The sequence below is a fragment of the Trichechus manatus genome, unplaced genomic scaffold (genome assembly GCF_000243295.1).
Source record: "Trichechus manatus latirostris isolate Lorelei unplaced genomic scaffold, TriManLat1.0 scaffold00213, whole genome shotgun sequence".
NCBI lineage: Eukaryota > Metazoa > Chordata > Mammalia > Sirenia > Trichechidae > Trichechus > Trichechus manatus.
Window position 1 is genome coordinate 926,594 of NW_004444149.1, and position 26,536 is coordinate 953,129.

Below are 26,536 nucleotides of genomic sequence, written 5' to 3' on the forward strand. Positions count from 1 at the left end.
GCCCCTCCTCTCCCCCAGGACGCTCTATAAGATCCTGGACAGCTGCAAACAGCTGACTGTGGCCCAAGGGGCAGGCGAAGATGACCCAAGCGGCATGGTGACCATTGTCACAGGCCTCCCACTGGACAACCCCAGCTCCCTTTCAGGCCCCATGCAGGTGGGTCGTGGGCTGGGAGGTGGAGGGCAAGGTGGGATGGAAGGAGGTAGGAGAGTGGACGCCATCCTCACGCCCTCCATACAGCTGCCCTTTTTCCGTCCCTCTTTCCCTGGCCCCTGGACAACTCGTCCTGTAGTTTAGGAGGCCAGGCCCCCTCATATCTCTCCCTCCACACCACAGGCAGCCCTGCAGGCCGCTGCCCATGCCAGCGTGGACATCAGGAATGTTCTGGATTTCTACAAGCAGTGGAAGGAGATTGGCTGAGACTGACCCCCAGGCCCTGCAGGGGCTGACTCCAGATCTCTCCTGCTCTCCCTGGCAGCCAGGTCCACCACCTGTAGTCACCCCCCAACACGCAGACTCACGCACGCACACAGGAAGGAAGCCTAGCTGCGCAGAGGCTGCAGGGAGGGCCCAGGAGCTACGGGGAGGGCGGGGTCCCCTGTTGCTAAGCCAGCGTCAGGAAAGCAAGGAAAGCGCTTGGAGCAGGAGAGGCCTGTGGGCCCCAGGCCAGCCTTCCCGCCTCAACCCCCTGCTGTCCCCAGGGCAGGTGGCAGGCATGGGTGTCTGTTTCATTGGAGTGGTTCCTGGACCTCTGAGGGGAAGGAACAGCAGAAGGGAGTCTTCTTCCTCACCAAGATGCAGGGTGGTTGGGGGGCAGGAGTTCGGACCCTCGGAGCCCTGGGGGAAGAGCTGAGTGATACCTAATGTCTGGGTGGTTCTCTGCAGACCCTTGCCCTCCTCAAGGACCACCCACCCTCCTTTCATCGCCCTTTGTGGGAACTGGGCAGCTCTGGAGCCAGGGGCTCTTCCAGCAGTGGGGCCTGGTGGGCCTAGAGCTGCCTGTGGGCCCGGGGCCACCTGCACATCTGGAGCTGCCTGCGTACCTGGAGCCACCTGCGCACCTGGAGCTGCCTGCGCTGAGTAGCACGGCCAGGCAGGGCCAGGCGTGCACTGCCCTCCTCCCGGCTGCAGGGGCCTGCCACCAGCCTCTGCTTTCTGCCTCCCTCAGGCTCGCTTCCCAGGCCGGGAGCTTAGCTGCTATGCTGGGGCTAGCCGGTTGCCAGTGAGAGGAGACGAGTGCAGCCTGCGGTCACTGCCCGCTCGCTGTCTTTCCAGGGAGGGCTTTGCTCACAGCTGAGGGGAGAGCTGAGACTAGGGGCCTGCATTCACATGGGCAGGAGAAAGAGGCCCCTTGAAGCCGCCTGGTCGGGGGCCCACTTCCTGATGGGTTTCCCTACTTCTGCGCTTCCCCGGGACTGAAGAGCTGGTGGGGCTGAGCATGAGGCTAGCTTTGGGGTGTCGAGGTGAATGTGGGAATGGTGGGGGCAGAGATCATGAATCGCTCAGGGCCTTGTCGGAACACGGAGAGCAGGGCCGCGGGAGGTGGGGGCTGGGCGCACCTCAGCTTCCCTCAGGCTGGAAGTATAGCATGGGGGGCGGGGTGGGGGTGAGGATGGCAGCTCTGCTACCCCCTCTCCCCCAGGGCTAGCCCAGCTTCCAAGCTGCTTAGAGGAGAGCGGCTCCTTGCCTCCAAGACAGCAAGTCTGGGAAAACCTGGGGGGTGGGAGTGTGGAGTCACCCCTGGTCCCTGACAGACTGAGACAAGTATCACTTAATAAAGATGCCCCAAGCCCACTCCCCGTCTGCTGGTCCCTTTCTGTACGGAAGTCTGGGAGGGGGGGCGTTGGGGATTACGTGCTGCATTGCATTTGGAAAGGCTTCTTGGAGGTGGCGGGGACAGAGCAGCAAGAGACAAGCACTTAGGACAAAGGCCTCGAGGTGGTTTTGTGAGAGGCACTATCAAGTTCCTTTGATCCTGTGAGCTGAGGGTGCCCTCACAAGGGTGATGTTGAAGGGGCTGGGGGAATGGCACCAAAAGCCAGGAGGTGTGAATGCGTTGTGCACAGCTGCCTGGGCGCCTTCGTAGGGACGCTTCTCTCCAGCCAGATTCTCTGGATGGGGAGAAACTCCCCCTCAACCAGCCTGAGTCCCCATTCCTGTCCCTCCGCAAGGACTGGCATCTCAGGTTGTATCAATGGGGAAGGTAAATACGCTTGGAGAGTCCCTCGTGGTTGAACCAACATTTACCAAAGGCATTTGCTCTGAACCTTGCCCAGTTCCAGGTGCTAAGGGGCAGGAAAGTATGGTGGGAGGTGTTTCTGAAGTCTAGTTCGAGCTCCATGGGAGTTTGCATTCTTCTGCCCAGCCTGAGGCAGAGCCATCGTCAACTTCTGGGAGCGCCTGGAACTGGGGTGCAGGCAGCCTGCTCCCAGCCTGGCTTGGGCCCCTAGCCTGTTCTACCAAGTCTGATCTAATGGGGTTGGGTCAGGCTGGATGGGCTGGCTGTGTGAAGGAGGCCGAGTGAGCTGACTGCTAATGGGGCTGGGCCACCCCGCGCTGCTCTCTGGAGGCTGGACAAGGCTGGGATTGTTCCCTGGCTCCCCTTTGTCTCCCTACTCCCCGCCCAGGCCTGGCCCGCCTGCCCGGCCACTCTCCCTCCCTCCCCGTAGCCTAGCTGGCAGGAGCCTGGACTCCGCCCGCCCGGGGAGCCGGGGCCTGCTGACCCACCAGCTTAGGAGCACCCCTCAAGCTCAGGGTAAGAAAGCTCACTTGAGATGCTGACACCTCTTACTCTGGGGAAACAGGTAAAGCTGCTCTAGCTACTCCCGTTTCCATGGTAACAGGGCACACCTCACCCTACTCCAGAGACCTCCGAACCCTACTGCTAAGGGAAGGGACCCTGAGAAGAGAGTGCCCGGCATCTTCTTCCTCTCCCCGCCCCTCCTCCGCAGGATGGGCAGCACCCTCACCCATCTTAAAACGCCGCTGGGGTGCAGGGACTCGGGACCAGGGCTGCCTTGTGCCCAGCTGCGTCCCCAGCATCCAGCTCGGACAGAGGGTTCCCACACTGCTGAATGGCAGAGAGGCGCAGAGGCCTGGGGGACCAGCCAGCAGCCTGGGGCCACAGTGTGTTCGGCACAAACGGACTAACGGACGGCCGAAGCAGGCAGCGGCAGGAGGCAGGGTGGGGCGGGGCTGCAGAGTTGCTGGGAAGTTTTGGCTTGGGAGGAGGGAGGGGGGAGTGTCCTATTCTCCCTCCCGGTGCGGCTCCACCCGCCAGGCTGGCCCAGCCCCTGCGCTTGTGCCAAGGAATGTGCCCGGGAGAGGTGGCCTGAGAAGGGGATGGGGCAGCACTGCAATCTGGGGCTGAGGGGCAAGGGACTCAAAAGGGGCAAGGACCTTCCTCAAATGCTCCCCAGGGGCACAGTAACCTCCTCAGGGAGAGCCAACTATCCCCTAATGCCTTGCCCTGCTGGCAGCATTGGGCCTCTCCAGGAATTTTCCCCGAGGGCCATGAGACTTCTGTGTTCAGCCCAGGCACTGTGGGCCAAGGAGCTTTCTGGTGGGATGGGGGATGCTTGGGCTTTGTCCACACTGGCCTCCAGGAGCCAGGGTTCTCTGAGACAAACTGGGGGCTGGGGGCCTGGATCCATGGCCTGGGTTGGTAACTGAGGCAGCCTCCCAGCTGGGGAGGACCAACTCCTCTCAATGGGTGGGGGGTGCAGAATTTACGAAGGCTAGGATGGGGAACTTGAACAGCAGCCTGGGAGGGGTCGGGGTTATGTCATATGATGGCTGGAGGCAGGCGCTAGCCCCAGCAGGAAGCTGGGCCAGCCTCTCGTCAGCACCCAGCTACCACCGGCCCACACACACATAGCCTGAGCCCTGGGGCTCAGTGACCAGGCCCAGCCTGAACCTGGGTGAAGAGGGTCTGTGAATCGGGACAGACACTGACACCCCCTCCCACACCCCCCACTCTCTCCAGGTCACCGTGGAGGCTCCAGGCCACCATGCTCAGCCTCAAGCTGCCCCAACTCCTGCAAGTGCACCAGGTCCCCCGGGTGAGGGCTCGACCCACCAACCCTCAGTTTCCAGGGGAGCAACTGGGACACAGGTTCTCGCTTAGCTATTGGGGAAGTCCCTCCTGCGGGCTAACTCCTATCCCTCCCATTCCAGTGTGACACTCTTCCTCTGTTCTCTGAGAACACACTTGTGCATGCCCCTCTGTCCAGAGTCCTCCCCAGAGCACCTTGTCCGTCCCCCTCCGCCATCATCCTATCTTGTCCCCTTACTCTGCCTTTTCTCCTGTTTCTCATCTGCCCTCTGGGTATTGATACCTGTGGTAAGATGGTTTAGTTTGTTTAGTGTGGCTTTGGGGCCACTGTGACCTCCAGCCCATCCTCTTCAACCCTGCTTCCAGAGATCCCTCCTAAGTGAAAAGGCTCCCGGCACAGTGACTCGCTTCTTCTCTCCCCCTCCTACCATCGCCCCAGGTGTTCTGGGAAGATGGCATCATGTCTGGCTACCGCCACCCCACCAGCTCGGCCTTGGACTGTGTCCTCAGCTCCTTCCAGATGACCAACGAGACGGTCAACATCTGGACTCACTTCCTACCCACTTGGTGAGGGGAGGCACTGCCCCAGGCTGCAACCTTGAGCTTAGAGGGGGTACCCAGGCGGGCAGGGGCCGTCCAGGCCCACGGGCAGCAGCAGGAGTCGCGGGGGTCCGCGGCGGCCTGAGCACGTGCCCGCCGCAGGTACTTCCTGTGGCGCCTCCTGGCGCTGGCCGGGGGCCCAGGCTTCAGGGCAGAGCCATACCACTGGCCGCTGCTCATCTTCCTGCTGCCTGCCTGTCTCTACCCCTTCGCGTCGTGCTGCGCGCACACCTTCAGCTCCATGTCGCCCCGCGCGCGTCACATCTGCTACTTCCTAGACTACGGCGCGCTCAGCCTATACAGCCTGGGTGAGCCCGGCGGCGGCGGGAGGGAGGGGTGTGACGCGTGGTGGGGGGAGCCTCCGCCCGCCCCAGTCCTTCGAGCCTCAGCTCCCGCCGCTACCGCTCCGCAGGCTGCGCCTTCCCCTATGCCGCTTACTCCATGCCGGCCTCCTGGCTGCACGGCCGCCTGCACCAGCTCTTTGTGCCCACCGCCGCACTCAATTCCTTCCTGTGCACCGGCCTCTCCTGCTACTCCCGGTGAGTTCGCCTAAACACGTGGACACCTAGAACCCCAGGAAGGCCAGCGATCTTGTGCCTGTGCTGAGGCTCTTGAATAGTAATAGCAACAAACGGGACCATTCACTGAGGACTGTCGCCCGACCCTATACACTAGCACCAGACCTCTGCTGTCGCCCTTAATTCTCACAGCCACCTAAGAGGCTTTATCCCCATTTCACAGATGGGGTCATTTACACAGATGGCCATGTGCTCTAAGGGTCCCCTAGCCACTAAGCTACAATAACATTCATCTCGTCCCAAGGCCAAAGGGTCCTCCTGCCCTTCTCTGACGCCCACCTCAAGCATAGGGATGGTGACCAACCTGCCTTTCCCTCCTTCCTGCCAGGTTTCCCGAGCTAGAAAGCCCTGGGCTCAGTAAGGTGCTCCGCACAGCTGCCTTCGCCTACCCCTTCCTGTTCGACAACCTCCCGCTCTTCTATCGGGTAAGGGTGCCTGGGCCCCTGCCCGGTCTCCTGCTCTCCCCGTCTGACCCTCAGGGCTCCCACTTCCAGTCCTGCGCCTCAGTCTCTAGCCTCAGCCCTGCTGCCGGCCCTGCAGGCCCAGCACGAGCCCAGCCGTGCCCACTCCTGTCTGCATCCTCACCAGACCCCAGACAGCCCCTTCCACTCCAGAGCGCCTCCCCAAACCTGCTCTCCCGTTGGCAGCTCGGGCTGTGCTGGGGACGGGGCCGCGACTGCGGGCAGGAAGCACTGAGCACCAGTCACGGCTACCACCTCCTCTGCGCACTGCTCACGGGCTTCCTCTTCACCTCCCACCTGCCCGAGCGCCTGGCACCAGGCCACTTTGACTACATCGGTAAGACAGGGCCAGGGGGAGACCGCTTCCCAGAAGCACACGGTGAACTGGGTGAATGGAGTATCCCAGCCGGAAAGATGGAAACCAATGATAGGAAGGACTTCCCTGTCGTCCTGTAACCAGAGGGTGTCCGGAAGGGTCCCCAGGGCCCACCCCGCCGCTCAGATAACAGCAGAACTAGTCGTATGTCGTTACTATGCCAGGAGCTGTGTGCCTGTCGCCATGCGCTCCTTCCGACAGCTCTGGGAAGCAGGCTTTCCTATTTCCAATGTGCAGGGGGAGTAGCAGGCCCAGAGCAAGGGCTGACTGGCTCCAGGTCACAGGGAGAGTCAGGGAAGCCCTGGGAATGGGGGATGTGTCCTGACCTGCTCCCCCTCCCCACAGGCCACAGCCACCAGCTGTTCCACATCTGTGCCGTGCTGGGCACCCACTTCCAGCTGGAGGCGGTGCTGGCCGATATGGGGTCACGGCGAGCCTGGCTGGCGGCACAGGAACCTGCCCTAGGCCTGGTGGGCACGCTGGTCACTCTAGGCCTGGTGGTGGCTGGGAACCTGCTCATCATTGCCGCCTTCACAGCCTCCCTGCTACGGGCCCCGGGTTCATGCCCCTTGTTACATGGTGGCCCACCGGAGGGGGGCACCAGGGCCAAACACCAGTGAGCCCACCCCTGCCCCTGCCCTGGAGGGAGGCAGAGGCCAGGCTCCAGCAGTGCTGAGTTGGGGCGTGTCTGAGCCTGGAACGCAGAGAGGCTGCAGATCGAGTGCAGAGAAGAGAAGGCAGAGGGGAGAGGGGTGCTGGGGAGGCTGGCTGAGAGGGGGTGTGTGAGGTGCTCTCGAGGGGGCCGGGGTACGTGCTGAGGGTCTGAGAGGGGAGAGGCGTGTGTCCAGGCCAGGGCTGCCCCCTTCCCCTGCCCCAGGCTGGGATGGGGTTGTTGGGGCCCCCTCATCCGGCCCCACTTCTGGTGCTCCTGGAAGTCTCTGCTCAGCCCAGGGAAGAACTAACACGGCCCACCCTGAACGCCCACTAACCCACCCAGGAGGCCACACCCTTGCCTCCCGCCCCTAAGCCAGGCAGTGCCATCTGCCAGCAGCTATTTGCCTTTAGAGATGAGTCTGTCCTTGTCACAACCTGGGGACGACCCTGTCCCCAGCCATGTACTCAGTGTGCCCAGGCCCTTGGGGTCTGGGCCGCTGTGGGTGTGTCCTGGACCGGGTTGAGGTGGGAGGAGGGCATGCCGGGCTAGAACCCTAGTTAGCCTTTAGGAAGTCACCTTAAATGCTTTCTGGAACAAGGCAGGTACAAATAAATAAAGAGTCGATTTTAGGAAGCACTTTCTAAAATCTGAAGAAGGTAAAGCCTCACCTCCACCTCCACCTCCCTTCTGAACTCCAGAGACCAGACAAAGAATCATCAGCCCACCAATTCCTCTTCTGGAGTTTATTTTGGGAGCAGCTGGAGTGACAGGAACCCCCATGCTTGCCGGGCGGGGAGGTGAGGGCGAGGGGAGAAGGGGTCGTGGGGAGGGGCCGGGGTGGCCAGCTGGGCCGGCAGGACTGGAGGGCCTAGGCCGTGCCGTAGAAGCGCCGATAGGCCTCCTGGAAGCCGATGTGGTCAGCCAGCTCATCACAGTCTGGGTTGAGCTCACACACCTCCTTCTTGGGCTCCAGGGGATCTGGGTAGGGGGCTGGAGCTCTGCGAAGCCCAACACAGTGCTGTCGCACCCGTGCAAACACCCCAACAGCTGCCTCCCCTCTCCCAAAGCACACGGGGCTCCGGAGTCCCAGCCAGGGGGGATAGCCCTGCCCCACCCCACAGGCGGCTCCTGCTCCGACCCCTCCCGGCCCACCCTGGAGATGCAGGGCCTGGCCCAGCGCTCCCATTTCTCTTACCCCAGCCCTTGATCCAGGTAGCGCCGGGGTCTCCTCACCACCTCGCTGCCCTCTCGCTTGGACATGAAGGCTGTGGAGCAGAGGGGGGCAGGGATCAGGTGGCTCCAGGTTTTGGGGGGCAAGACGGGAAGCAGGCTGGCCTTCCTGACAGCCAGGCAGAAGCCAGCAGGAGGGATGGGGCTAGGGGACCCAGGCAAGTGGAGGGGCTGGGGACTGGGAGTGGGAGGCACCATGGGGCCCTGTGTGCCTAGCTCCACTTTGGCCACCTTATACCTGCACCTTTGCTGGACTCGGCGCCGCTGGGCTTCGAATCTGCAAAGGGAAGGGAGCTGGTTCACCCCTGCTCACCCTGAGGGCCCTCATCCTCCTTCCCCTGCCAGCAGCTTGCTCTCCCCTCCTCTCCCTCCACACAGCTGGACAGGGCAGCGGAGAAACCGGTTGAGCCTGCAGGACGCTGGTTAGACTGCAGAAGGGACACGGAAGGGTGGAAGTGGGATACTTACCTACCTGGCCAGCGAGGCAGAGTGTGGCCAGGGCCAGCAGGGCCAGGAGCGTGAGGGGCCTCATGGTGTGTCCTTCGGTGGCTGCGTTGGGACTCAGCTGCTTTGTCCCTTCCAGCCTCTGGCATCCTTTATATCCTCTAGTGGTACCCCGGAGGCGGGGTGGGGGGGGGCCTGACCATGGTGGGGGCAGTCATGGGGGATCTGCAGAGCTATTTGGAGGTCATCCACCTGGCTCTGTAGGCCAAACCCCAAAGGATGTTGTGGTCGGGAGCTGCGGCTGCCTGGGCAGTTCCTGGGAGTGATGGAGGGGGTGGGCCGCAGTCTGCGACCACCAGGCTCTGAACATGGCCTCCAGGACCTGGGGCCAGGGGGTGGCTTCAGGCCCCCAGCCCCTACTCACTCAGGCTGAGCACTGGCAGGGCAGGCCGGGGGTGGCAGGGGGAGTCTGGAGAGGAAGGGGCTCCAAAGTCTAAAATAGCTTAGAGCCGAGCTGGGTTCCAGCTCTTTGGAAGCCTGTGATTTATACCGTCGGCCCGAGGGCAGGAGCCAACCCCAGGGAGGAAGTGCCTGTCAGCGCCCTGGCTCACCCGGGGGGCTGTGCCCCAGCAAGACACTCGGGGCAGCCTGGCGTGGGGGCAGCTGGACGCTGGTCAGGCTTGCGCATCAGGCAGGGGAGAGGCTGGGGCAGCACAGGGCCAGAGCCAGGTGCACAAGGCTGGGGTCTCTGGGCAGGCCAGGTGGCTGTGGAGTGGTGCCAGCCAGGTGTGGAGGGGCGCGGGCGCAGGACAGGGAGGTGAGGCGCTGCGGCGGGCCCCCTTCACTGTGTCCCTGGCGGGGTGGGCAGGCAGGGAGCTGGAGAGCACCTCGGGGCTCCTGGCCCTCCGGGTCTCTTCCTGCCTTGCAGCTGCCACTCAGTGTAAACAACCTCGGGACGCCCCTCCAACCCCCGCAGCCCCCGTAAATGATAGGAAGGGCTGTTCTTTAAGGGTCAGAACGTCCCTGCCTGAAAAATGCTCTGTCCCACACCAGAGAGCAGATACTGCCTCAGGTCAGCTTGGGGACAGTAAGGAGGGTGTCCTGGCACCTTCTCTGTCTGAGCCTGCCCACCCAGGCTCAGGACCATCTGTCCAACCCGGCAAACAAACGAGAACGCAATGCCCCTCTGGGCTGGCCCGGCGGGTGTCTGTCTGGGTGGTTTACTGTGCAGCTCCTCTGTGCCCGGGTAGAGATGCAGCCACTGGTTTAGTTCACTGTAGGGGATGGGGATGGATCGGGGGCCGCTTATGTCTTCCTGTCTGTCCCTGGCGCTCCTCTCCACAGGATCAGGGCGAGGCTTCACCAGTGGCTCCTGCCTCACCAGGGAAAAAGTGCTGCCCCCAGCCGGTCCCCAAACCCCCTTCACCCATCCTGCCCGATGCCCTGCTGGCCCCGCTGGAGAGGAGCGAGGCGAGAGAAGCACCAAGTGCCAGCTCCCCTGGGGGCCCACCTTACTCTAGGTGTGAAGCCCCCACGCACAAGCCCTGAGGCTTGCTCAGTTAACCCAGAGGGCAGAGAAGGACGGGTTGGGTTGGGCAGCTTGTCCTGACCTCGGGGAACCCAGAGGTCCTGGTTTCTGTGATGGGGGCTCCGCTGCCCTTCTGCAGATGATGGGTAGATACACCCGCCCTCCCTCCTGCCCACACACCCTAGCCTGGAGGTGCTCAGGGCTGCGAGGCCTCGACTGAACCCAACTTGGAGCCCAGGAGGGGTGCTGGTCGGGAGAGGCTGGGAGAGGCCCGCGGAGGCAGTGTCCTCACAGATTACAGTGCAGACGAGGTTTATTTACGGATGTGGGGAGAACATGGGAGGCTCCCGGCTGGCCGGCAAGGGGGCCATCAGTGGAGATTGGAAACAGATTCCCCAGCCAGGTCCCCGGCAGGCTCAGGAACTGCGGGCGGGGCGGGCGAAGGGGCCCTGTGTCGCCGGCCGACCCCAGAGAAGAGAACACGTGGTGCCTGATTCCCAGGGTGGGAGATGGCCAAGAATCCTTGAGTTAGAAGAAAACGGGGAATCTGAAGGTAGTGTGCGTGTGACCCCAAAGGGTGTCTAAAGCCCAGTACAGGGGCCTCTCTGGCCTCATCTTCCAGCAGATTCCATCACTGCTTAGGGGCTGGGCGCCATTGCAGCTGTTCCCAGAGCAGCTCACCCAGGGCCCCAGGCTCTCGGCCGGCGTCTGCTCACTCCGGCTCCCTCAGCACAGCCGCCAGCTCCCTCTGCTCCCCGTGCAGTGCCTGCAGTCAGCGGGGGGCACAGGCAAGTCAGGGCACCAGGAAACCCAGACCGGCCCCTCTGCTGTCCCCGGCTCTGGGCCTGGGTTTCCCCTGGACCACACAGATGGGGACGGTGGCTCATGTCACGGGCCCGGAGGGCGTGTGAAGGTGATGGAATGCCACAAGTCTCACCACTGAGCAGGTTTACATGGTGGTCAGGCCGGGCTCCCTAGAGCAGGGCCCGTCTTCAACAAGGGCGCCCAAAGGGGCCCCCCATCCCTGGGCCCCACCAGAGTTCTCTAGCAGAGAATGTTGCTTGATGTGGACTTTGAACGGCATGGAAATTCTGGGGAAGAAAAGCCCTCCGAAGCTCCCTCATGCGCGCTCACCCAGCTGTCCAAGTGGCCAGCTTAAACCGTGGTTGGGTCCTCCTGGCTGGCTGGCGAGGTTGGTACAGAGCAGGGGCCTCTCCCCCTCTACACTAAAGGCACTGCCTGGCACAGCTGGAGGGGCCCCAGGCAGATGTGGAAGCCAGGGCCCAGGGAGGGGGTGACCCGCGGCTCCTGGTGACAGACGGGCCCTGGCTGAGCAGCACGTGGCCTGAGAACTGAGGAAGGCGGCCCCAAGAGTGCACGAGAGCCAGCTCTGAGCTGTGGGGCCTGCCCCACAAGGCGGCACCAGGCTCTGAGCCGACGGCCTTGGTTAGGGCCACCTGCCTGCCTCCTGCCCAGTCGCCCAGGACCCGTCCGCTGAGCGGGGAGGCTGGAGGCATGGGACCAACCGGGAGCAGAGCAGGCTACCGGCCTTCCACCTCCTCCCCCAGGCTCAGGGCCCTGGCTGGGGCTGGGGCTGGGGCAGGCCCTTCAGGTGGCCGCCGGCTGGTCTCGGGAGGAGACCACCAGGAGGATGGGGAGCCACGGATCTGGGGACCCCTTCCCCTCTGAAGCGGGAGAGTCAGCCCAAGAAGGGAGCTGTCAGCAGTGGCTCTGAGTAGACATAAGTCGGGTATCTAAATGAAGGGCACGAGAATCCCACAGTGCTGCCGCCGCTCGACCCTACGGGAAACCCTCTCGGGCCAATACGAAGATGATCTCCTCACTTTGCAGCCACACCCGCTACCTGTGTCATCCAGCCCGGTCACCCTCTTCCCTCAACTTGGTCCCAAAGGGCACACGTTTGTCACGTGGAGGACAGATCACAAGACGTGTCACACGGTCTCAGGTGGTTCCAGTGAGCGGTTTTAAGGATGTGGCAACGGTCGCTGGAAGTGGAAGCGTGACCACCGGACACACAGGGTTTTAACTCTGATTCTGTTCACCTCGCGCCGGCTGCCTGCCCTCACGGGGCCTGTTTCCTTCTGTGACACCCCGGGCTGCTGCAGCGGGGGACCTGTGCCTGCGCTGTGGCCCCTCACCAGCCACAGCAGAGGTTCTGGGAGCCTGTGTGGCGGACGGCCACCGCAGCAGGCCCCCCTACTCCCACCACTGACCTTAGGTTGGCGTGGAGGAAGTCGCCCATTTGGGGGTCGGGGGCTCCCGGGGCAGGACGGGAAAGGGGGTGTACTGACCTGCCAGGCCTGCTGCCAGGCCTGGATCTGCAGCTGCAGCTCCTCCACCTGCCGGCGCCCGGCCAGGACGGCGTCCGCCAGCTGCCGGTTCTCGGCCTCCTGTTTCTGCACGCGGCGCTGCAGGGCGTCCCGCTGCTGCAGTAAGTAGGGCGCCATGGTGCTGCGCAGGTCTGCCTCCGGGATCCCACTAGGGCGCCTGCAGGGCCCCATGGGTCAGGGGGCGGGAGGAGAGGACGTGTCGGGGGCCAGGGTTCTACTTTCAAAGGCTTCAGCCCCCAGTGGGGCTGGTTCACTTCCTGAGACCCGCCCGCACGCCTGTGCTGAGCGTCAGTGCCCCAGGGTCCACCTCACCCCTTCTCACTCAGCCTGTATCTCAGCCTTCCCAAGCGCACCGCAGATTCTCCTCCTCTCTGCCACACCCCCTCCAGCTCTAACGCTCCAGGCCACTTTCCAGCCCTGCCTCTCCTTGTGACTGTGTGCCCTGCGGGTCCATCCACCCCATGAGCCTGGGAGCTTGAAAGATAGGGGGGCGGCTGCCTGGGACAGGGCCCAGCCCCGGGAGGCCCCGGGATGTGTTGGCTGATGTGGGAAGACAAGGAGAGACAGGGCAGGGGAGGCAGAGTGTCCACTGAGTGCAGGTCAGTTCTGAGGGGCTGTAGGGGGAACGCCACTGTAGGTTCCTTAAAAATATTTTTTTTCAGTTGTGAAACTTAATTCTCTTAAGTATTAAGGTCACAAAGCATAGAAAAATTGGAAAGTACCCAAAACGTCCGCTCCCTTTGGCCAGGGTTCTGTTCAGGGAGAGGGGAGTAGGAGGCAGGTGGCCTCGGGGCCTCTCCCCTCCTCTCCCCGCCAGCCCACTTCTCTCTCCTGAACAGACAGACCAGGCAGCTGGGCTGCCCTGGAAGTGTGGGCTTCAGGAGAGGAGGTATCTGTCTGGCTTGTTCTCAGCTGAATCTCTGGCATCTAAAACGGTATTGGGCGAATCACAGCAGGTGCTCTCTATTGCTGAATGAACAAATGAATAAAAACCAGATGCCCGGGCCAGCCTCATCTCCGTACGATTCCAAGCCTCGCTGTTTTCTTGAATTTTTGACACTTTGACACTATTGGCCAAGTATGTGGGCAATTTTTGTGAATGTTCTTTGTGTGCTTGAAAACACAGCAGTTTCTGTTTCCTGGGAGTAAAATTCTACACTTATTTATTGAACTTTTAAATTTTATTATTCAAATCTTCTATATGCTCATTTTTTAATCTTCTTGATTCATCCATTAATTTCTTTTTTAAAATCTCCAAGCACAGTTGTTGATATTATCTATTTCTCCTCATAATCTGTCCTTGTTGCATGATATACGCAGAGGCTATTATTATTATTATGAGGTGGAAGGGAGTTTATTACTCTAAGAGCAAAGGAAAGCCGTTGATGTTTTTTAAGTACTAACTGAGCTTTAAAAGATGCTCTGACCGCTCTGTAGACAACAGATTGCTGGCAGGGCAGGGCCGCCTTAAGGTCTAACTAAGCCCTAGAAACTATGATGGTTTTCAAACCCCAGCTCACATCATGTCAAATCTATTAAAAAGAGTCTGGTGTCTTGAGTTAGGTGGTGGTTATGCAAGGCTACACTTGTGATGAAAAGGCAAAGATGTACGCGCGCACACACACACACACACACACGCGCGCACACGCGCACACACACACAGGCGCACACGCGCGCGCACACACACGCACACGCACACACACACACACAGGGGCGCTGGTATAACTGTGCTGAATAAGCGCCGTGGATTGTTCCATGTCCGTTTTGTGGTTTCGATATTGTACCATAGCTGTGTAAGATGTTAACATTTCTCGACCTTGCAGCAAATCTATAATTATTTCAAAATAAAAAGCTCAAAAAAGGTTTATGTACAAAAGATATTCGTCATAGCACAGGCCAAGCAGGTCCTGAAATGCGCCCCCCCAGGAAGGCCTCCCAGGGTCCTGCCACAAACCGCCTCCCTTCCTAACCCCTGACAACCCGCAAGCTCTGGGGCTCTCTCCCACGGGGCACATACATCTCAGCCAGCCCTGGTGACTGCTCAGTGTCTGCCCTACCCACCTGCTCTGTCAGAGGGCCTCTCTCAGGGACCATGAGCCCGCTCCCTGTTGGGTCCCCCTTAAAGTCTCCTTAATGACGACAAAACGCTGCCCATCCCCCACCGGGGCTGGGGAGCGGCTGAGGGAGGTCAGGTTCCCACCCTCACCATGCTGGCTCCTTGCGGTCTCTGCCTTCCTCCACGATTTTGTCTAGGGAGTTCAGGATGGCTTCCAGGTTCCCCTCCTGTTTGATTTCCGAGATTTCCTCCTGAGGAGAAAGGAGGAAGGCGCTGTGATGATACTGGACAAGCGCAGAGGAGAAACAGGCTAAACCGCTAACAGTGCTTAGTAGGATTTTGGCTCATTTCTGTTCTGTGTCTTCACACTGTCCAACTTTTCCAGGACAGGTGACTATATAATGAAGAAGATAAAGTATGAAATGGAAAACACTGAGAACAAGCCTGCAGCGAGCCTCTTCCCACTGCCCATCTGAGCTGCCCAGTCTCTCCACCCTGGCGCTCAGGCCCCAGATCTTACGTCCCTGACCTGCCCGTCCTATTGCCCTGCACCTGCCCCCTCGCCCCGTCCTGCTGGGCCCCACACTCTCAGGGAGTGCAGGTGGCCAATTCCCGGGCCTGTGTCCCCACTCAGGCAGCTCCCCCACCCCGCCCTCCTCTCTATACTCCCTTCCACCTCCTCTCTGGCCGCGGTGCTGCTGGGACCCCCACTCCCAGAGTGCCCTTTGCTGACACCACGTTGTGATGCTTAATGGGACGATCCCGGAGGATCACAACACGGAAGTTCAACTCCCCAGGGAGATCACAGCTACTTTAAGACACGACTGAAATCATGTCCTTTTTAACAGTCCCTGTACTCTGCAGTTCCAGTGACTTCTAACGGTTTATTAGATACCTCCTCTGTGCCAGGCGCTATGCCAGGTGCTGGGCATACAAAGCTGAGTAAGAGTCAGTCCTGCCCATGCTGAGCTCACCTGTCTAGTGGGGCAGACAACACATAAACACACGATCACAACAGAGGACAATTCGAGAAGGAGGCATTTAAGAGACCCCCGCTGGAGGGTGACTGATGCTGCAGTCAGCTGGCGTGGAGGACGATTCTAGGGCCTGAGGAAGCATCCCTGCCCTCGGGACCCAAGCCAAGGGTACCCGCTGGTATCCGCCAAGTGGCACGGCTATCTCAACTGCCCTTCTCTAATTCTCCTCTACTGCCAACTCACCCAGATAGACGTCTGCAACTGAGTTATAAACTTGTCATAGATCCGCTGGGTCATCTCAGGCTGTAACTGGTAGAAGCGCTTGTAACAGTCAGTGAACCTCTGGTAGCTGGTGGGGGACAGAAGGCAAAGGCCGGGGGGGTCACACACACAGCAGGTGATCGCGCTCTTGCTGGGGCACCCCTGCTTCTCCGTCACAGGACTCTAAGCTTTGTCCACTTCATGACTCTGGTTAAAGGCCAAAACCCGCTGCTGTCGAGTCGCTTCCGACTCATAGCGACCCTATGGGACAGGGTAGAACTACTCCATAGGGTTTCCAAGAAGCCGCTGGTGGATTCAAACTGCTAACCTTTTAGTTAGCAGCCGTAGCATGCCGTAGCTCTTAACCACTGCGCCACCAGGGCTCCCTGGTTAAAGGCAGTGAATGCAAAATGTCCACCTGCAGCTCCAGTCACCAGGAATGCTCCAAATCTTAGCATGCATAAAACCACCAGGAGGGCTGGGAGGTGGCCTGAGAATTTGTGACCCTATAGGACAGAGGAGAACTGCCCCATAGGGTTTCCAAGGAGTGGCTGGTGGATTCCAACTGCCGACCTCTTGGTTAGCAGCTGAGCTCTTAACTGCTGCGCCACCAGGGCTCTGTTAACAAGTTCCCAGGTGATGCTGATGCTGTTAGTCTGGGGACCACACTTTGAGAACCTGTGGCCGAAGTTAATATTGGTCATTCCAGTCCGCTGTGCAGGACTAAAAGGTACCCAACGTATCCCAGTGCCTTGTCCCCTCTTGGACAAAGCCACTCAAATAAAACAACTCCCTTGGCCATTTCCTCTCCCTCCTCCTTGTTCTCCTGCCCATCTCTCTGCCCACCCTCTCAGGCCCTTCCCCTTCAGCTTGCCAGGAGCTTGCCAGGCCCTTCCCCTTCAGCTCGGTGCTTGCCAGGAGCTGGCTGGCCACCAGGCACTGGTGTTCAGGGGTGACGAGACTGAGGCAGCCCTCCTGGAGCTTACAGCAGAGGGAAAGATGAACAGCACACGCGCATATGAATGAACACAGGTAATTACCACATGTGGGCAGAGTGCTTTGCAGAAAAGGGGCCAGGGTTACGGGGCTGAGAGAGTGGATCACGAGGACCCTCTTCAGGCTGGGGGCCAGGAAGGCCTCTCTGATGACGCAGTGTTCAACTGACCTGCAGCAAGTTCTGAGCCGAGGAGGCTTCAAACACGGGAAAGCAGAGAGTCATGCTTTACTGAGTCAGCATGCTCCTCGGACAGGCTGGGGGCCCTGGATAAGCAGAGGATTAGGTACCGGGAGCCCCATGTGTCACCCTCCCCCCAGGGAATCACTGCTGGGCCTCCCTCCCTGGTGGCTCTTGAGGCCTCCCCACCCTGCCCAATCCCTACCCACAAACCCACTTTTTTAAAATAGGGGAAGAGGAAGAGCAGGGGTATGCTGGAGCCAGCTCACAGCAGCTTGCAAGAGACAACTGTTAACTTTTCAGGAATTTGTGAGCCAGTTGTTGAACATTGCCACTATTGAAAATGAAATCATACCTTCCAATTAAACAAATATTAACAACAAAGACACTGAATACTCAAAACTTACCGCTTCCCAACTGTTGGACCACATTTTACTCTGCTCTTGAGGTTATCTGCACTTATTTCATCTCTCTGGTGAAAATACTATATCAAGCTGCTTATCCCTATGTCCTCCCTGGAAACCCTACGAGGCAGTTCTACTCTCTCCTATAGGGTCGCTGTGAGTTGGAATGCACTCGATGGAAACAGCAATGGGTGTCCCTTCCCAAGGGCCCTGGTAGTGTAGTAGTTAAGAGCTACGGCTGCTAAGTAAAAGGTTGGCAGTTCGAATCCACCAGGTGCTCCTTGGAAACCCCATGGGGCAGTTCTACTCTGTCCTATAGGGTTGCTATGAGTCGAAACTGACTTGACGGTAATGGGTTTTTTTTTTTTTTTTTTGGTTCCCACCTCTGGTCAGTGACATCATAGTGACTGCATAGGCGTACGTACACTTCAGAAACCGCAGACCCTGCAGATCAAGGCTTCCTCAGAGCACTGGCTGTTAAGCATTTACCAGCACACTTCTGAGTAAGGTTGACAATCTCCCACCTTGTCATCAATGACACATGTTCGATATTAGCACCTTGGAGGCTAAAGCTAAGGTGTCAAAGGAAAATACAAAGAACGGATATGGTGTCCCTTCAATCCTCAGCACAGGCCCCGACATCCTGGTGTTTTGCTGCTGGCCCCACTAGCTAGCCACGTAGTGTGTGGCTACTCGGAGGAATGCGGAGGAACATATGACGCCTGACCAAGCGGGGCTGGAACCGAAACTGGGTAATTGTGGCTGAACTGGGTTTGGCGTGGACACGGAGATCCGGTGCTTCCGCCCAGTGCCCTCGGCAGGCGGAGGCTGGAGCTGGGCAGCCGGCAGCGGGGAGGGGATTCCGCCCACAGTGCCGCCCAGGAACTCTTCTGGAGCCCCCTTGGGGTGTGAGAATCCAGGGACAGTGAAAGACCCCAGAAGCACGCACGTTTATAAAAATACGCAAGATGGGAGTTCATGGTGCTCAGGACAATGCGGCCTGACCAAGGAGCGAAGCCGGCCAGGTTGGGGGCGGATGTCAGGGTGCGCAGGAGGAAAGCGATTCCTTTCTGAGCCAGCAGACTCGGGAATGGTTCGAATGCCGTTGTGGATTTCCTGAACTATACACTCAGGAAGCAGCATGAAGGTGATGCATTGTAGAAAACATTCATGCCCCCCGCCGCCTAAGTGTCCAATCTTCTCATGCAAACTATGCATAGGAATCCCATGTGCCGTGTCGCTGGGATCTACTCGGTGTCCAGAACAGGGTTACAGGCACAGCAGCTGCAAGCTCTGGAGACAGAACGGCCGGGGCTGAGCGAGGCCTGCCCCACTTCCAGCCACCTCTTCCACTCTGGGCCCCAAGGTCCCGAGGCCTAGGCTGCTGGGGTGGAAGCATCCTCTGGACAAGTATCCCCAACAGTGTCTCTGCCAACGCCCCTCCTTGCCCCACTAAGACAGTCTCCTGGCCTTGGCCTCCCAAGGGGCCACAAAGGGCCATTCAGCTATGCATTGGCTCTAAGGACAGGCTGCCTGGGTTCAAATCTCACCTTTACCACTCATCACCTGAGTGATCCTGGACAATCTCTTCACTTCTCTGAGCCTCAGTTTTATCCTTTGTCACATGGGGATAACTGTATCTGTACCTCACAAAATTACTGTGAGGATTAAATGAGTTTACATATAGAGTCAGCACAATGCCTAGCAGACTGAAATGCTCTGTGTTAGCTACGGCCATTAATGTTCTCAAAACAACAGTCCTCCTCCCCTGAGAGGTGTAGGGCGCGGTCAGTAACTCAGCCCCCACCCTGAGGCGTCTCTCCTTCGGGATGCTGGGGCCTAGGAAATGCATCTTGGTTACAATTAGGAATTCTCCCCACTACAGAAAAAAGGCTAAATTGTGGCTTTATCACCAGTGAAAGTAATTTTCGAAAACCACATTTACTGAGTTTCAAAACTGAGATGATAAATTAACTGACTTTAATCTATTTTTTTCTCTTAAACACTTATTATGCAATGTTTGAGACACCTTCACTGTTTTGGAACTCACGGAAAAAGCAGTTCATTTACTGCCCTAAAAATTCATCATAAATTAAGCTGTCACAGAAGTTTAACTTAAAAAAATTTTTTTAACTTCAAAATATTTAAGCCCAGAATCAGTTTAAGCTCTGGTGGTTTGCCAGTCTGTCAGCTTATATATGTAGACACGTTGTGCAGGGAACCACGGAAAGATGAAAGAGGCATAGACAAACAAACCATTTCCATAACACATGGTCAGGCAATATGTGTACACAGCGCTATTTCTGTTTCTGTTATTGTTAGGTGCCGTCGAGTCAGTTCCGATTCATAGCGACTGTCTTAGTTATCTAGTGCTGCTTTAACAGAAATACCACAAGTGGATGTCTTTAACAAAAAGAAATTTATTCTCTCACAGTTTAGGAAGCTAGAAGTACAAATTTAGGGTGCCAGCCCCCGGGGAAGGCTTTTTCTCTCTCTGTTGGCTCTGGGGGAAGGTCCTTGTCATCAATCTTCCCCTGGGTCTAGGAGCTTCTCAGTGCAGGGACCCTGAGTCCAAAGTACGTGCTCCGCTCCTGGCTCTTCTTGCTTGGTGGTGATGAGGTCCCTCTCCTCTCTGCTCACTTCTCTCTTTTATATCTCAAAAGAGACTGACTCAAGATACAACCTAATCCTGTAGATTGAGTTCTGCCTCATTAACATAACTTCCTCTAATCCTGCCTCATTAACATCATAGAAGTTAAGATTTACAACATTTAGGATAATCAGATCACAAAATGGTGGACAACCACACAATACAGGGAATCATGGCCTAGCCAAGTTGATACACATTTCTGGGAGATACAATGCAATCCATGACAGCCACCCTATGTACAACAGAACGAAATATTCCCAGGTCCTGTGCCATCTTCACCATCGTTGCTATGTTTGCGCCCACTGTTGCTGCCACTGTGTTAATCCATCTCACTGAAGGTCTTCCTCTTTTTCAGTGACCCTCTACTTTACCAAGCATGATGTCCTCCACGGACTGGTCCCTCCTGATAATATCCCCAAAGTATGTGAGACAAAGTCTCACCATCCTCATTTCCAAGGACCATTCTGGCTCTACTTCTCCCAAGACAGACTTGTTGGTTCTCTGGTGGTCCATGGTATATTCAATATTCTTCACCAACACCATAATTCAAAGGCATCAATTCTTCTTCGGTTTTCCTTATTCACTGTCCAGCTTTCACATGCATATGAGGCAATTAAAAATATCATGGCTTGGGTCAGGTGCACCTTAGTCCTCAAAGTGACAACTTTGCTTTTTAACATTTTTAAGAGGTTTTTGCAGATTTGCCCAATGCAGTATGTCGTTTGACTTCCTGACTGCTGCTTCTGTGGACATTGATTGTTGATCCAAGTAATCCTTGACAACTTCAATATTTTCTCCATTTATCATGATGTTGCTTATTGGTTCAGTTGTGAGGATTTTTGTTTTCTTTATGTTGAGGTGTAATCCATACTGAAGGCTGTGGTCTTTGATCTTCATCAGTAAGTGCTTCAACTCCTCTTCGCTTTCAGCAAGCAAGTTTGTGTCATCTGCATAATGCAGGCTGTTGATAAGTCTTCCTCCAATCCTGATGCTGTGTTCTTTACATATAGTCCAGCTTCTCAGATTATTTGCTCAGCATACAGATCAAATAGGTATGGTGAAAGGATACAATCCTGACACACACCTTCCTGACTTTAAACCACGCTGTATCCCCTGTTCTGTTTGAATGACTACCTCTTGATCTATTTACAGGTTCTGCATGAGCACAATTAAGTGTTCTGGAATTGCCATTCTTCACAATGTTATCCATAATTTGTTATGATCCACACAGTCAAATGCCTTTGCATAGTCAATAAAACACAGGTAAACATCTTTCTGTGAGAACCGGAAAGGGTGCCCTGGCTTGTTTTCCTTCTCCCTGGTAACCCTGGTAACCCTGGTGTGTTGCCCAACTGAACACCTATTCACAGACTCTCCACTAGAGAGCGGGCAAGGGCTGGCACTTCAGTCCCAATAAAGGCATGCAGGGGTGAGAAGACTGACTCCAAGCTGGGAATCGATGTGACAGCCCAAATCCATGCTCTTCACCCCAACTTGCCACCTGTACAGCTGCCTCATTTCATTAAGAAATGTGTCTCTCATCTAGGTCAACTGGCATAACAAAGCTTATTAAGAAAATGTTCTGCATCCTACTTTGGTGAGTGGTGTCTGGGGTCTTAAAAGCTTGCAAGCAGCCATCTAAGATGCATCAATTGGTCCCAACCGCCTGGAGTAAAGGAGAGTAAAGAACACTAAAGTCACAAGGAAAGTATTAGCCCAAGAGACAGAAAGGGCCACATAAACCAGAGACTGCATCAGCCTGAGACCAGAAGAACTAGATGGCACAACAGAGCCCCAGATGGAGCAGGAGAAAGGTGGGGTGCAGAATTCAAATTCTAGTAAGAAGACCAGACTTAATGATCTGACTGAGACTGGCAGAACCCCAGAAAGCATGGCCCCTGGATTCTCTATCAGCCCAGAACTAAAACAATTTCTGAGGCCAACTCTTCAGACAGGGATTGGACTGGACTGTGGGACATAAAATGACACTCGTGAAGAGTGTGCTTCTTAGCTCAAGTAGATCCATGAGACTAAGTGGGCACCTCCTGTCCGGAGGTGAGAAGAGAAGGCAGAGAGGGTCAGGAGCTGGTTGAATGGACACAGGAAATCCGAGATGGAAAGGAGGAGTGTGCTCTCACAGTATGGGGAGAGCAACTAGGGTCACATAACAATGTATGTATAAATTTTTGTATGGGAGCCGACTTGGAATGTAAACTTGATTTAAACTACAACAATAAACAAACAAAAAGAAACATGTCTGTTTGGTCTTCCCTCTCTTTTCTCAGGTCTGTGTACTCTGGATAGCCCCAGGACTGAGAAAGGGGAGAGAGAAAAAGACCAAACAGACATGTTTCTTAATGAAAATAAGAGGAAAATCTCCAGGTCAGTGATTCAAGACGAATGGCAATATTAAAAAGTGATCTTTTAAAAATTCATCGTAATTATATTTCTTTAGGTTATCAGGCCTTGGGTTAATTTAACCTTTCTTTTTTGGGATACTTCCTTTGGAAACTGCTAGAAAACTTACTAGGGAGAATCCAAAAGTGAGACACTTTTTCTGGGGAAAAAACCTTCTGATTTGATAAACATTAGCATGAAGATAAAAAATAACATCAGGATAATTGTATTAATTTATTCATTTGACAAATTCTAAGCACTGACCATGTGCCAGGCTGAGCTCAGTGGTGCAAACCCAAAGCTGAGAAAGACACAGCCCCTGCCCTAAAGGGTGTACCGTGTACAGGGGAAGACAGTTCAGCCCTCAGGAACATGAGGGTGGGCTAGCCCAGGTGCGGGGGGTGCTCCCTGGAGAAGCAGTGTCTGAGACCTGAGAGGGGGGAGTCGGCCAGAGACAGGAGGAGAGCAGCGTGTACTAAGGCCCAGGCAGCACGGCTGAAGGGTAGGGCACATGCTTGTGTGTGCACGTGTGTGTGTGCACATATAGTGTGTACGTGCATACACGTGTGCAGGTATAATAACCAGAGGAAATGTTTACTGAACACTGACTAGCAGCAGGCACTGTTCTAAGCACACTACACAGAGTAACTCGTTTAATCGTCACAACGACCCTAAGAGGTATGGTCTGTTATCATCATTCCCATTTTTCAGGTGAGGAAGCTGAGGCACAGAGAGGTTAAGAAGCTTGCCCAAGGTCACACAGCTCAGATGTTGTGGGCCTGGGATTCAACCTAGGCCGACTGGCTCTGGTTCAGGTGCTTTTGGCCTCCACGACATTCTGCCTGCAGGCTGGGGGACAGGCAGAGAGGGGCCAGACACACACAGAGTCTGCACTGTATCGTGATGGGAGTGAAGACCTAGAAAAGAGTTTTAAGCAGGGATGGGATGGGGTCAGATCTACACTGTAGGAAGCTCACTCGGGCTGCTGGGTGAGGGTAGATTCAGGAGGCACGGCTGGGAGGACGGCAGAAGCAGAGGGGATGGAGAGAGGTGGATGGTCTGAAAACATTTAAAAAGAGAGAACCAGCATGAGGGGCTGAAGCCACAAGCCACACTCCACAGGTCTGATGAGTCACCCACACTTCCGGGATGAGTCACTGCCAGCAGCATGCATCACTGCACATTCAAACAGGGTGCAATATTTCCAAGGCATTTGTACTACTTGGAATGTCTGATACATTAAACCACTCTTCTTCCTGTGAAGAACTGTTTCCTATGAACAGCAACGCTCTTTGCCACTAGTCTAAACTTCCCAGCTCGTGGACAGGTGCCACCAGCCCTCTGTCATTGGTCACCTGCGGACTTGGGCCGTAAGTCACTTTACACCAACCTCACTCTGCACAGTACATCCCAGGCCCGAAGCCTGGACGGTAGGGCCTGAGTCAGACCCAGTGTGACATCTTGCTTCCTCACCCCCGGCCCCATGGGACTGACAGCAGGTGTGGCCCGGCTGGCAGGGTGCTGTGGGTACCTGAGGCCAGACCCCACTTGTCCCTGAATAGCACTAACTGGTCTTCAACCTGGGCCACCACCTCTCGCCAACTGCCTCTTGGCAGGACCTGATTCTAACAAAACACAGAAACGGGCAACCTCGTTTGCTTGCTTTAGCTAAACAGGAGCACGGCTGTTTCTCAGAAGGCCCCGGAGGCTGTGAGGACAGAAAAGAACCCTTCATTTTCAGAGGACAAGGCAGAGGTTTCAAATGGTGACTCCGACAGGGCCGTGTTTCTATGTTCAAAGCCTGAGAAGGACGGATTTGGGGGCCTTCTCCTCAGCCAAGCCAATGAATGGAAGATGCTCCGACTGAAGAGAGTGGGGCTGTCAGCCCAGCGCCCAGCACGGCTGATGATCTCCCAGTCACTCTGCTGTGTATCCTATGATTTGTCCTCCTGTGGCTGTTCGGCGCCGTCAAGTCAGTTCCAACTCAGAGTGACCCCGTGTACAACAGAGCAAAACGCTGCCTGACCCTGCACCATCCTCACAATCCTTGCTGTGTTTGAGCCCATTGTTGCAGCCACTGTGTCAATCCATCTTGATGAGGGTCTTCCTCTTTTTCCCTGACCCTCTACCAAGCGTGATGTCCTTCTCCAGGGACTGGTTTCTCCTGATAACATGTCCAAAGTACATGAGAAGGAGTCTCGCCATCCTCGCTTCTAAGGAGCATTCTGGCTGTCCTTCTTCCAAGACAGATTTGTTCGTTCTTCTGGCAGTCCATTTGCCCTCCTAATCAAGTTAATATTTTAATCAAAAATACGCTGAGTTGTGGGGGGAAATCAATTGGGCTTAAAATATCCTTCTGGATAGCTGACCTGTAAATAGACTAGTATTTACTACACCCAGACTCCTGTCCCAGGTGCAAGTACTGTGTCATTGGGACTGAGGACTTAAAAACACTTTTAACTTAGTGACTTGGCGGGGGGAGCCAATATTTGAATACATCTTAAAATTCTTTATTCCTCCTGAACAGTTACTGAGCCCCTTCTATGTGGAGCCCAGCAGTGAGTAAGTGCCCATTTAACCAATAGAAGGGAAGGATGTTCCAGTGAGGAGACACAGCAAGTAGAAAGATGAGGTGGCCGGGCGGGGAGAGGGGTCACACTGGGTGCAAAAGAGCTTGTGTGCATGTGTGTGTTTATGTGTGAGTCTGCACTTGTATGCAAGTGTGTATGCTTGTATTGTGCACCATGACCCTGACTTGAGCTGACGAGATGGGGTGGGGGAAGAAGGCATGAGTGGCCTTGTATGTTGTACTAGGGAGCTTGCATTTGATTCTCGAGGCAACCATGAGCCAATCAAGCATTTGAAACAGGAGACAGACATGATCTGAGCTGTAGATGGCCGGGTAGGGGAAAGACTGATGCTGATGCAATGCTCCAGATGGCGAGGGCCAGAACTAGAGCAGTGGTGCTGGGACGGAAAGGAGGGGACTGACTGAGAGAGGGGCTGCAGTCAACAGGGCTTGGCGGTTGGCTCCAAGGAGGGTGCAGGGAAGGAGGGGTCAAGGAGATCTTTCAAATCTCTGGCTTAGAAGACGGGTAGACAATGGCACCTTCAACCAAGTTAGGGACCACAGAAAGAGGAGGAGGAGAATTCCTGTTTCTGCCACGCTGAGCTTGATGGTTCTGTGGGACACTGAGTGGAGATTTCTAGCAGTACACTGTTGGAGATAGAGGTCTGAAGCCCAGGACAGAGATGTGGTTTGGGAATGGTCACTTATTCCAAAACTATTTACTGAGTATCTCCTATGTGCCAGGCACTGTCGTAAGTAATGAATAGAGTGTGGTGAACAAGACAGACAAGATCCTGTCCTCAAGGACCTTACACTTTATGTGGGGAAGACAGACCACAAAGAAGCACACAAGCAGACAGGAGAATGGCACACTGTGACAGGTGCTTGAGGGACTACAGAATAACTGGGGGAGAGAGGCAGTGTTAGAGAGGTGGCTGGTCAGGGAGAAGAGGGAAGAAGCCCATTCCTGGCGGAGCAAACAATAAGTACAAATGCCCTGAGGCAGGAAAACCCTGGACATTCCAGGGAATGAGAGGAGGTCGGTATGGCTGAGTATGGTTGGAGGGGCACAAGAGGCAGGCATGCTAAGGAGCAATGGCAGCCCCTGGAGGGCCTTCAGCAGCAGCAAGCCATCAGATGGGGTGGCCGCATGTGGAGGTAAAGTGAGGAGAGGGCAAGGCCAGAACCCTGGGGAGTGCTCACGTTTAAGGGACGGGTGCAGGAAGAGCAGCCCAAGAAGGAGGAGCTAGTGAGATAAAGGGGCAGAGAATGGCGCTGGAAGCCAAGGGAGAGATTTCAAAATCAGAAAAGTGGTCAACGGTTTCAAATGCTGTAATGAGCGCAAGGCGTTTAAAGACTAAAAATAGTCACAGTATTTAGCAACAAGGACGTTATTACTGACCTTGAAATAAATAGTTTAAGGGAATGCAGACAGCAAGGACAGACTGCACTGAGCTGAGGGAAAAACTGGAGAGGGAACTTGGGACTGGGATGTAGAAGCCTGAGGCTGTAAGGGGAAGGGGACCCATGGCAGGCAGCTAGGACACAGAATTGGGCATCTCAGCCAAATTTATAGATGCAGAAACTCCTGCCCAGCAGCCTCAATTTTGTCTGTGCACCAGGCGCTGAGCTGTTTATTTTGAAATAATTGTAGTTTTGCTGAAAGGTTGAGAAATGTTAACATCTTACAAAACTACAGTACAATATCGAAACCATGAAAACGGACATGGGAACAATCCACGGTGCTTATTCAGTGCAGTTATACCAGCA

General features: G+C 56.0%; 4 protein-coding genes across 7 annotated transcripts in view; 2 read left to right on the forward strand and 2 right to left on the reverse strand.

The window, feature by feature from the left end:
• Positions 1 to 1,783, forward strand: part of SMG5 (SMG5 nonsense mediated mRNA decay factor) — a 28,663-nt gene extending 26,880 nt beyond the window's left edge. Inside the window, exons 21-22 of the mRNA XM_004388485.2 lie at positions 19 to 157; positions 338 to 1,783. Of these exons, the coding sequence (XP_004388542.1) occupies positions 19 to 157; positions 338 to 421 (223 nt within the window). The 3' untranslated portion in view covers positions 422 to 1,783. The remainder of the gene's footprint in view (positions 1 to 18; positions 158 to 337) is intronic.
• An 805-nt stretch (positions 1,784 to 2,588) lies between these two features.
• PAQR6 (progestin and adipoQ receptor family member 6) lies at positions 2,589 to 6,791 on the forward strand. 4 transcript variants are annotated; one of them, XM_004388486.2, is made up of 8 exons: positions 2,589 to 2,756; positions 3,987 to 4,062; positions 4,495 to 4,622; positions 4,758 to 4,963; positions 5,068 to 5,194; positions 5,562 to 5,658; positions 5,881 to 6,031; positions 6,416 to 6,791. In XM_004388486.2, the coding sequence occupies exons 2-8, from the start codon at positions 4,012 to 4,014 to the stop codon at positions 6,688 to 6,690; spliced, it is 1,035 nt and encodes a 344-aa protein (XP_004388543.1). In that variant the 5' UTR covers positions 2,589 to 2,756; positions 3,987 to 4,011; the 3' UTR covers positions 6,691 to 6,791. The 4 variants fall into 4 exon arrangements, with proteins under 4 accessions (XP_004388543.1, XP_004388545.1, XP_004388546.1 ...); XM_004388488.2 differs by lacking the exon at positions 3,987 to 4,062; XM_004388487.2 differs by lacking the exon at positions 2,589 to 2,756 and having other exon boundaries at positions 4,012 to 4,053.
• Positions 6,792 to 7,593: 802 nt separating this feature from the next.
• On the reverse strand, positions 7,594 to 8,487 carry BGLAP (bone gamma-carboxyglutamate protein). Its single transcript, XM_023742538.1, has 4 exons — positions 8,424 to 8,487; positions 8,194 to 8,232; positions 7,921 to 7,990; positions 7,594 to 7,723 (listed from the first exon to the last, which is right to left on the reverse strand). The coding sequence occupies exons 1-4, from the start codon at positions 8,485 to 8,487 to the stop codon at positions 7,594 to 7,596; spliced, it is 303 nt and encodes a 100-aa protein (XP_023598306.1).
• A 1,735-nt stretch (positions 8,488 to 10,222) lies between these two features.
• PMF1 (polyamine modulated factor 1) overlaps positions 10,223 to 26,536 on the reverse strand; it is a 25,523-nt gene continuing 9,209 nt past the window's right edge. Inside the window, exons 2-5 of the mRNA XM_004388490.2 lie at positions 15,555 to 15,660; positions 14,485 to 14,585; positions 12,240 to 12,435; positions 10,223 to 10,693 (exon numbers count right to left, since the gene is read on the reverse strand). Coding sequence (XP_004388547.1) covers positions 10,640 to 10,693; positions 12,240 to 12,435; positions 14,485 to 14,585; positions 15,555 to 15,660 — 457 coding nt within the window. The 3' untranslated portion in view covers positions 10,223 to 10,639. The remainder of the gene's footprint in view (positions 10,694 to 12,239; positions 12,436 to 14,484; positions 14,586 to 15,554; positions 15,661 to 26,536) is intronic.

Coding starts and splice junctions, on each gene's coding strand:
- PAQR6 (XM_004388486.2), top strand. CDS start 4,012: ATGCTCAGCCTCAAGCTGCCCCAACTCCTGCAAGTGCACCAGGTCCCC. Junction 4,623..4,757: donor ACTCACTTCCTACCCACTTG/GTGAGGGGAGGC, acceptor TGCCCGCCGCAG/GTACTTCCTGTGGCGCCTCC. Junction 4,964..5,067: donor GCTCAGCCTATACAGCCTGG/GTGAGCCCGGCG, acceptor ACCGCTCCGCAG/GCTGCGCCTTCCCCTATGCC.
- BGLAP (XM_023742538.1), bottom strand. CDS start 8,487: ATGAGGCCCCTCACGCTCCTGGCCCTGCTGGCCCTGGCCACACTCTGC. Junction 7,991..8,193: donor CGAGTCCAGCAAAGGTGCAG/GTATAAGGTGGC, acceptor TCTGCTCCACAG/CCTTCATGTCCAAGCGAGAG. Junction 7,724..7,920: donor TACCTGGATCAAGGGCTGGG/GTAAGAGAAATG, acceptor TGGGCTTCGCAG/AGCTCCAGCCCCCTACCCAG.